Source organism: Colletotrichum chrysophilum, assembly GCF_026319265.1.
Source record: "Colletotrichum chrysophilum strain AFK26 chromosome Unknown scaffold_26, whole genome shotgun sequence".
Classification (NCBI taxonomy): domain Eukaryota; kingdom Fungi; phylum Ascomycota; class Sordariomycetes; order Glomerellales; family Glomerellaceae; genus Colletotrichum; species Colletotrichum chrysophilum.
The window spans coordinates 464852-474137 of NW_026517313.1; the positions used below are offsets into that span (position 1 = coordinate 464852).

General features: G+C 53.4%; 3 protein-coding genes across 3 annotated transcripts; all 3 read right to left on the reverse strand.

Annotated features, from left to right (window-relative positions):
- Positions 1 to 511: 511 nt before the first annotated feature.
- On the reverse strand, positions 512 to 1949 carry RMT1_2 (type I protein arginine N-methyltransferase Rmt1; the record flags this gene model as incomplete). Its single annotated transcript, XM_053177287.1, has 5 exons — positions 512 to 990; positions 1070 to 1401; positions 1482 to 1591; positions 1774 to 1798; positions 1867 to 1949. 5 exons carry the CDS (start codon positions 1947 to 1949, stop codon positions 512 to 514), a joined length of 1029 nt encoding a protein of 342 aa, XP_053038883.1.
- Positions 1950 to 2646: 697 nt separating this feature from the next.
- Positions 2647 to 5076, reverse strand: COL26b_004411 (uncharacterized protein; the record flags this gene model as incomplete). Its single annotated transcript, XM_053177288.1, has 1 exon — positions 2647 to 5076. The coding sequence occupies one exon, from the start codon at positions 5074 to 5076 to the stop codon at positions 2647 to 2649; it is 2430 nt and encodes an 809-aa protein (XP_053038884.1).
- A 1123-nt stretch (positions 5077 to 6199) lies between these two features.
- Positions 6200 to 7923, reverse strand: AMT1 (ammonium transporter Amt1; the record flags this gene model as incomplete). The annotated part of the gene is made up of 4 exons (XM_053177289.1): positions 6200 to 6783; positions 6840 to 7600; positions 7666 to 7730; positions 7792 to 7923. The coding sequence occupies 4 exons, from the start codon at positions 7921 to 7923 to the stop codon at positions 6200 to 6202; spliced, it is 1542 nt and encodes a 513-aa protein (XP_053038885.1).
- Positions 7924 to 9286: the final 1363 nt, after the last annotated feature.

The window sequence follows — 9286 nt, forward strand, 5'->3', positions numbered from 1 at the left end:
CCTCGTAAAATTTGGTTGGAGTGTAGATGCGAGGGGACTCAATGTAGAGAGAGTTTAGCGGAGGTTGATGTTTGGTTCATTAGTCGTAATCTATTCCTCGAGGTGGAAGATTGTAAATGCCATGGTCTCTATGTAATGATTTCCTCCCATTCACGCTCACCCGTCGGCGGCGGTATCTCCCTTCTCATTAGAACCAAATCAGGCACACAAAAGGGCATCCTTGGGAAAGAAGGCCGCGCCATGCCTCCTCGCCGGCGCAGGTTACGCAGCCAGGCTGGATCATCTCCCTTCTGCTTTTTTATTTGTTTCAGGCGCAAAGAATGCAGGCTTGTCGCTTTCCATTGTCTGGAGAGCAGAGGCCGGGTTGATCTACATGCCCACTACAGTTCGTAGAGGACCGGCTCAGCACTCGAATGCTCTTACTGCGACGAAACTCTGCGATCCCGGGTATCGTCTTCCCCAGAAGACAGACTGCCCGAGACGAGCGGATGCGGGGCCGTGACGATGGCACTTAGCACATCTTGTATTCGGCAGAGCCCTCAGCGGCACGGGTGGGGTCCTCAGTCGGGAACTTGTAGGCGATCTTGATGTCTAGGTCGCGGCGGTTCTTCTCATTGGGCTTGACCTCGAGGCTGGCCTCAACCTCCTCGCCGGCAGACATGGTAAGAACGTCCTTCAGATAGAAGACAGTCTGCTTCCAGTGGGTGTACTTCGTATGCGGACCAGTGGAGAAGCGAATTGGCTTGTGGGCGGCGCTGAAATCAATGTCAAACCAGGCGACGAGGGCATGGATGAAGTCGTCGCGGCGGGCAGACAGCTTGAAGTTGGTGGCGAAGGCCAGGTCGGCAACCTGGCACTTGTACAGGTCCAGGGTGAGAACGGCGGCGGGGTCCGTGACCACGGCCTTCATGTCGACGGTGTCGACGAGCGGCTCGGCGAGAGCAGTGGCCTTGAGCGGCGTATAGTCAAAGCCGTACACGTTGTCCCAGACTGGAGGTTGCGGTTAGCGGCTGACATATGAATGACTGGCAACTATGTCTGCCTGCCAAGAGTCGTGGTCGAGACTTACATCCAATCTTCTCATCCTTGTAGTCGCCATCCTCGATACCAGCAACAAAGATGGTCGCCTTGTCGGGGAAGATGAGACCGCCAGGGTTGAGATACCTGTCACGGGCATAGAGGACAGTGTCCAGCATGGACTCGTAGAGCAAGAAGTAGCCCATCCACTCAGAGATGATGATGTCAACCTTGGGGAAGGGGAGCTCGACCTCCTCCATCTTGCCCTGGATCAAGGTGATCTTGTCGGACATGCCGTTGACCTTGACGATCTCGCGGGCCTTGAAAATGATGGTGGACATGTCGACACCAATAACGTGCTTGGCACCGGCCTTAACGGCGAACCTGCGCGAAGGGAAAACCTGTAAGTCTGGGGGCTCGTTGGGAGGACAAAACTGCGCGGAACAGTCTCGGAACAGGCGTACATGGACAGAATGGCAGTGCCGCAACCGACATCGAGGACAACCTTGTCCTTGAACAGATGCTTGTTCTGGACAATGGCGTTCATGTAGGAGCGTGTGCGGACCTCATCTTTCTGCAGGGGAGACAGGGTTAGCGAGTGGTTCACCACAGATGCCAGCCTTGGAGGGGCAGCTAGCTGTGCGACGTATTTGGCGGGCTGCATACCAACATCTCCTCGTGGATGCCTGTTCCACATTCCTTCTCGTTAGACAATTTCTTCCCCTTATCGATCGCACATCGCAAGAAGAGGCTTACCGTGGTGGTCGTAGCTGCAGAACGTCTGTTAGCAACAGTGTCCTTGCTCTGGAGAAAAAAAGCCTCCAATCACCTGGGGAGAAAACAACGTACCTCTTGAAGTAATGCTGCTCAGAGTGCGCCATGGCCTTGAGCTTCGCCTCGGCGGCGTCGACCTCCATGTGGTCGCCAGACATGGTGAATACTCGGCTGGGTTTCGGGGGGGTAGAGGTGAACAAGAGGCAGCTGCAACTTTTTACTGCGACAAGTTGTAAAGTGGAAGCGGATGTGCCTGGTGGTCCTCGAGATGAAGGAGGAAATTTCAGGAGGAAAGGAAACACGGACAAGCGCGCGGTGAAGGAGGAAGGGTCGGCTGGCGGGGCTGGGCCTGAACGGAGACCTTCTACACGATCGGGCAGAATGGACTGGACTGGATGGGACTGGACCTCTGAGATGCAGAAACTGCCACGACTGGAGGGGAAGAAAAAAAAATTAAAGCTGATTGCGCCGCTCATGCCTGTCACCGCCTGCACCCTGCATCGGCCAGTCCCCACTTCCCATTTTTTGGCCACATTGCGCGGTCCTCCCAGCTGGCAGACCCTTACTGTCGGCCCGTTCCATGCCACTTAACCACCGCTGTGAGCGAGACCTTTTCCATGGATGATAAAAGTTCCCCATGTCCGTTTGTCGTTTAGGGGCGTCTCTTGTTTGGTTCCTCACCGGCAAGCGAACATCAAGTCATCAGGCCGCGAACATGTAAATGAACTTGATGTCTCCTGAATTAGGGATCATGAGGTACACAGAATGAACGGAATAGTCCAACAATTGCCATCCAACGCCACGCTATGCGATGCGACTCAGAGACCACGACTCGCGGGGGGAAAGCTCCAAGACCTAGCACCACCTCTCGTGTGGCTCTCTCCACTTAACTCCCAAGATCTCAAAGATCTTTCTCTCATCCTGGCCCTCAACCAATTCGCCCTCGGTCATTTTGACCCGACCAGGGCCCCTCATCACATCCTTGTATAAACCTCTCTGGTTTAACCGCATGCCCTTCTTGGATGCCAGTAGCCGGATGCTCCTGTTGAAAATGTCGTTGCCAGTGAAGTATATCAACGCCGCCCCTAACTCCGTTTCAGGAACAAGGAGGAAATCAACACGCCTCCATATTTTGCGGTAGTCTTTCTCGTTGAAGCCGTTGATTTTCGGCAAGACACAGCAACCGTGCCACTTGCTACCGTCTCCATCGTCTCGTGAGCTCGCTAACCTGGCGACGAGAAATCTCTGCGACTCCAGTACACGGACTAGTTCGTTCAGGAACGAGATGAGGTCGGATGTTGACTTGGTTCTCTGTTTTGTGATCAAAAAGTCGACATCTCCACTATTGTCTGCTCCCCTGCGATAGCTGCCACCGATGATGATTTGCACCGCCGGGTCCAACTTTGCTGCCTCCGATCTCACAACAGCTCCGAGAAGCTTGACCTCAGAACGTGGAATGCGAGTGTTTAGATCATCGTAGTGGTCGATGCCAACGTGTTGGTTTGCGGTCAGCTTGGCCTTTTGCTTCAAGTCCCCGAGCGTTCTGAAGCCTTGAGAGATCCAGTGGCTAGCTTGGACGCTGCCCACTCCGTATATCTTGAGGAACGTCTGCAGAATCTCATCCATAGGCTCACTTTCGGCATGCTCCAAGCGCTGGAGCCTATTAGTCGTGACGATCTCCTCGATCTTGTCCGCGAGTCTCTGGCCAACGCCGGGCAACCTGATTGCTTCTTCGGCCGTGGAAACTTTATTGGGCTGTCGTTTGAGTTGTGTGATGGCCTTTCGATATGCGATTGGGCGCCATGTATCATTTGTCCGTGTATAGTAGTCGCACATCTGTTGCAAGACCTCGATGGTGCGATTGTTCGGATTGGTCTTGTCTCCTCCTTTCGTCCCTCCCTTATAGCAGGCAAATTTATCTTCCCAGGTCAAGTCTTTCCTGCTGCTGGACTTCGTGACAGACTGCTTCTTTCTCTGGCGCTCATCCTCAGAGCATTCACGTTCGGACTCTGGCTCGACTGGGTCCGAACTTGGCAGATCGTCTTCGTCACGTTCCAATGGCAGGTCCCTATATCTCTGCAATTGGGAAATGACTCCCTCGAGTTCGTCTCCGGATGCCAAAGCTGTAATTCCTCCTGCTGGACTAGAGGAATGGTCACCAGACCCATCGAAAACCTGGTTAGACAAGGTTTGTCCGGCTTCTGAATGTTGGACCGGTGTGATATCTCTCAGGATGGGAGGCGAATCTGGCGCTGGCTGTTGCTCACTTCTTCTGCCCGAAAAATCCTGACTTCGTGAAGGTGTCGAAGGGGGCGGTGCATAGTCCCATTTGTCAGGCTTGGTTTGGCGCTTCTTGAGCGGTCGGTCCTGTAGGGGCAGCACTGGAAGTTGAGGTTGCTGATGTTCAACTGCCAAACTCGATGAGTGTTCCGGACATCCAGACACTTGGTATTGTTTCTGACCAGCGTTTAGCAATGTCTTGAACCGAACACAGTCGAGCGGGTATTCTTCGGTGACGACAATATATGCAGGTGAAGCATTTGTAGAGGAAAGGATTTTCTCAATGTTCTTCCACTCCAGCTTCTTGTCTACAATGACGTGGGTCGCGTCCTCCAAATTCCTCACCCAAGTGGCGCCGTACTCCTGTGATTTCCTGATACGAATCTTCCTGGCAGGTGCGATGTCGTCGTTGGGGATGAAGTAGAGGCGCATTCCGCGCAAGACCTGTTGCACCTCCGGCACAAGCTTGAGACTCGGCTCCCTCTTTCTCTTTTTCATGGCCATGATGGACGGCGAGTTGTCCGCCACGTGAGCAAGCAAATGCCGCTTTGCTGTGAGCGGCGTCGCGGCAATTCTTGTGAGAGTGGGTAGGGGCTGGAGGGGCTGCCTGGATGAAGAGTCCGGAATCGGAGTGTCCTCAACAAAACTGGTGTCTGCGGCTGGAGGCGCACCTCGATCTTTCCTTCCCGGGCCCTTGATCTCGGCGAGAGGAGTGCGTTCGATGACGTCCTTCCGCCTAAGCTCCACGAGGGGCGTCGCGGTCGATGTCGGAGCTGAAGTCGTCCCTGCCAGAGTTGGGTGAGAAGGAGGAGCGATGACAACTGGTGATGTTTCTTGCAACGGTTGACGAGGTTGCGCCGCGGCTTGGAAGGCCTTTAATTGTCGTCTGTGCTGTTCCTCGGCTTCCTCAAAGTCGTCATCATCATCATCTGCCAAGTAACCGATGGCGTCCAGATGATGAAAAAAGCGAGCTTTGTCTCTCAATGGGGTGTCTGTGTTTGTCATGGTGCGTCGACGATGTCCAAGAGGTTCGCGATAGCCCTGCTGTTGAACGCTGCTGAGCCACCGTCATGTCGAGGTTGGTTTGCTTCCTGGGCTTGATGGATGGATGGATGGATGGATGGATGGACTGAGCAAAGTTCGAGGTGGGCGAAGGCGACACCGAGGCAAGGCAGCTTGCCTGTTGGGGTGAGGTGTCAATTGAAGGGAGGGATGGATGGATGGATGTCTTTGTTATAGCCCATAAGGTACACACACCTAGGTAGGTGCGATTGGAACTGAATATGGGTGGCCCAAAGGGGTGCTGCACCGTGGAGAACAGCGCCGCATTAGTGTTGTGGCCGCTGCAAGTCATCCAATTAAGCCATGCCTCAGCACTGACAGCTCCCCCACCGGTAAGGTATGAAGCACCCGTGGACCCAATAGGCTCTTTCCGAGCGGATTGGCTCCAGCCTGCATCAGATCGACTAGATGTGCATCGACACGGAATTCTTCAAGGCAAGATACGTGCATGGGTCTCGGACTCAGCATACCTACCTCAGAGACATGGGATCTAGCAGGCTAATCCATCGGCATGCTGCCTCTGCCTCACCGGCCCCAACTTTACAAACATTCATGCAGCACAGCACGGTGTGTTCGACCAGGGGAACCCGCACCTCTTTCGCCTATTAGGTCTGCCAACCATCGCACTGGTGGTGAGACATTGAACTCCGTTTACTCGAACAAAGAAACTTATTTTGGTCTATTTGCCAAAAAGAACCAGCCCACAAGTCGTCGCCGGCTTGTCCTGCTCTGAGTGTATAAATTACAACAAGTACAGCGGTCAGGGAAGGACCGTCTCATCCTCCGCTTCCCATGGTATCACCGTAGTCCAAAACTTCCAAGTGTATGTACAAAACATCGCTCATTTCCATCATAGTTTAACTCCTGGTAATTGGTAAGCCCCACCTAGTAAAGATCCGGCTGTAGGCTTGAAGGTGACTGTGGTATTGGATCCTGGTTGGGCCGGCAGCATTGCCGTGCTGTGGTAGGTTTGGTTGTTCCATCGAAGTCTCCTTCCAGGATCCTTCAACTTTTATTCTTTGTTTTCTTGTTTGAATCGGCGCTGCGTCATAATCATGTATGGGGTTCACTGGGCGTGACCAAATTGTGGAGGGAAGTGTGATGATCCTGCGAAGTTGCGAGCATCCATCAACGGAATGCTATTGTTCTTCTCCATCGGTTGGAAGGAAGCCATGTCGTTGGAGTAACGGCTGGCGGCCTCGTTGTCCATGTCATTCAGAACCTCCCTGGTAAGCTCAACATAGTCGTATGCAAACTCGCCGATCTCGGCGTCGTCGATACCTAGAATCTCGGCCTCCTCCGTGGCGCGAAGACGAAGGCCAGGGATCATGTTCATGATGAAAAGTATGATGCAAGTGCCAACGAACGAATAGGCACCGCCAGTGAAGGAGTCAGCGAGTTGGTATCCAAGCTGAATCCAGTTGTGGTTGATCCAGCCGCCGTCGATGGTGGAAACGCCGTCCAGGTGCGCAATGTAGTTAGCGGCGAAGAAGGCCGTACAGACGTTGCCGACCAGACCGCCAATGCCATGGACGGCGAAAATATCGAGGGCATCGTCAATCCTCAGAATGAACTTCAGCTTGGTGGCGTAATTGGCAAAGGCAGCTCCAAGGACGCCGAACGGAACGGCAGCCCACACTGGGACGTATCCTGGACTAAGTCAGTAAAGTGTGGTTCGTTACAGGTACACACTGCGCATCACGTACCAGAACCAGGAGTGATGGAGACCAGGCCAGCAACGACACCAGAGCAGAATCCGACCGTGGACCACTTGCGCTCCAGCCTGTAGTCCAGTACACACCAAGTGATACCTCCGACGCAAGCTGCGAGATTCGTTACGACAGCAGCAAGGACAGCGCGCAAGTTTGCCGATAGCGCCGATCCAGCGTTGAAACCAAACCAACCAACCCACAGAAAGACGGTGCCAATAACAATGTGAGTGACATTGTGGGGTCGGTAGTTGAGCTCGTGGGTGCCGTGACCGCGGCGCTTGCCCAACATCATGGAGTAGGCCAGAGCGGCTGTGCCAGACGCGATGTGCACGGGTGTTCCTCCGGCAAAGTCGAGACCACCCATCTTGTTAGACCAGCCACTAGGGTTCCACGTCCAGCAGGCGATAGGATCGTAGATAACCGTCGCCCAGATAAACATGAAGATGACGCACGGGAGCATGCGTCCACGCTCGGCAACGGCTCCGGTCGCAAGAGCAACCGTGATGCACGAGAACATTCCCTGGTAAACGGCGAAGAGGAGATCGGGCAGGCGGTCGGAGCCTACGGAAGGTCGGGCGAGAACGTTCCTGAAGCCAAAGTTGGCCAGGTCGCCAATGAAGGCGCCTGCTGTGTGCGAAAAGGTGAGAGAATAACCCCAGAAGAACCATTGGAAGCTGGTGACGGCCGTGGCCATGACGGAGAGCCAGATGAGAGACAGAGCCGACTTTCTTCGGGCCAATCCAGAGTAGAAGAAACTGAACGAGGTGGTGTTAATCGCTGCACTGGTTGGTGACTGTCGTTCGGAAGTGATTGAGCTTACCCAACTCCGGGGATCATGAGCAGCACGAGAGCTGTCGCAGTGATCATCCATGCGATATCACCAGTCTTGAAGTCCCCTCATTAGCGGTCCGTCACGTGGGCCTCACAAACGTTGGCCGCAACATACCTCGTACCAAATGTTGAGATCCTCTGTGAGAGAGTCTCCTCCCGTAGGGCCGGAGCCGTTGTATGGCACCAGGTGCACGTAGTCGAGGTCGTTGAGGTCGACCTGGTCGACCAAGTCTCCGAGGGACGCCATTGTTCTAGGTCGTTCGGTAACGCTCAGAGCCGATTCGGGAAATCGTATATACTGGGACCGCGGAGACAGTCGGTTACAGACCAGACCACACGGCCAGACGGAAAAATCGACAAAGTGCTGAATCGAGAGGCCTTGTCGACAGGCTCTAAATGAGCGAAGGCTCGGATGAGAGCGCTGTATACCGTCGCGGGGTTTGCAGAAGAGACAGCAATGGGTCAGGCAGCATGACGGAGCGGGAGCAAGACTATGTGGATGTGGGAGGCGCGAAGCTTATGAATGTGGATGTCGGGCGTTCAACACGCAGAGTTGCGTTGCGGGCGGCGGAATGAGTAGCCCTGAGAGTGGCGGGCAAGCTAGCGGGACGGACGGTACTTTGAAGTTCGCAGGCCTCGCCCGACGACTCCAGAGGCAGCAAAGACACCGACCCGCCGGCGGATCAGAGAGCGAGAGAGAGTCGCAGCATTACTGGGCTGTCCCACGGAGGACGCCTGAGAACTGCCTGGGTCGTTCAGGGCCAAGGCTTGCCGGACTAGGGACTAGGGTGTGGCCAAAGTTTTCTTTCGAGGAGGTTACGGGTGTGGGAGGTCGTCTCTCACACTCTCACACTCTCACTCACTCACCCACCCACACTCTCCCACCTTCATCTTTCATATTCACCAATGCAGGCCTTGCAGGGTTTCCAGCAGGGTTCCATTTCCAGCAGGGCCAATCGGCAGGGGGGAGGCACGGGGGCGGAGGCTTATCGATTGCGACGTACCTATCCGTAGATCTACTCTAGTGCCTCTGCCGTCAGGGGTTTGGAAGGGGGATTGGATGAGTGGTCCAGGGGACAGACGAAGATGCGATACAAACCTAGCCGACGGCTTTTAACCTGCTACAGTATGTGAGGTCTGCCAACACAGCGATGCAGTCGGAGGGAAAAGCAACCTCAGACGACTACCTATGAAAGAAGAAGAAGACGGGTCGCCGTGTTTAGTTAGTGTGTATCTCCGCCCCTTCAGGGGAAAGGGAGTTATTGCATATACTTATACATTTGCATTACCTTTTAAGGTGTTTAAGACTAACTATAGGTATATCTATAAATTACGTTTAATATAATTAACCCTATATATTTTTAAATATCTAATATTATTAGACCTCTATTAATACTTATTCCTTTTATAATAGTATACTTAGGATCTTTAGTTTAAATAGTAGATTAATAAAGTTATAGCTATACTTAATGTTAACACAGGTATAAGCGTATTCAGGGGCGTGGTATATACGCCTATATAGTATAGGGTTATAGATGGGCTTATGTTATGATGAAATGTAATAATCCTAAGCATTTATAGGCATTTAATCGTATAGAGAATAATAAAGG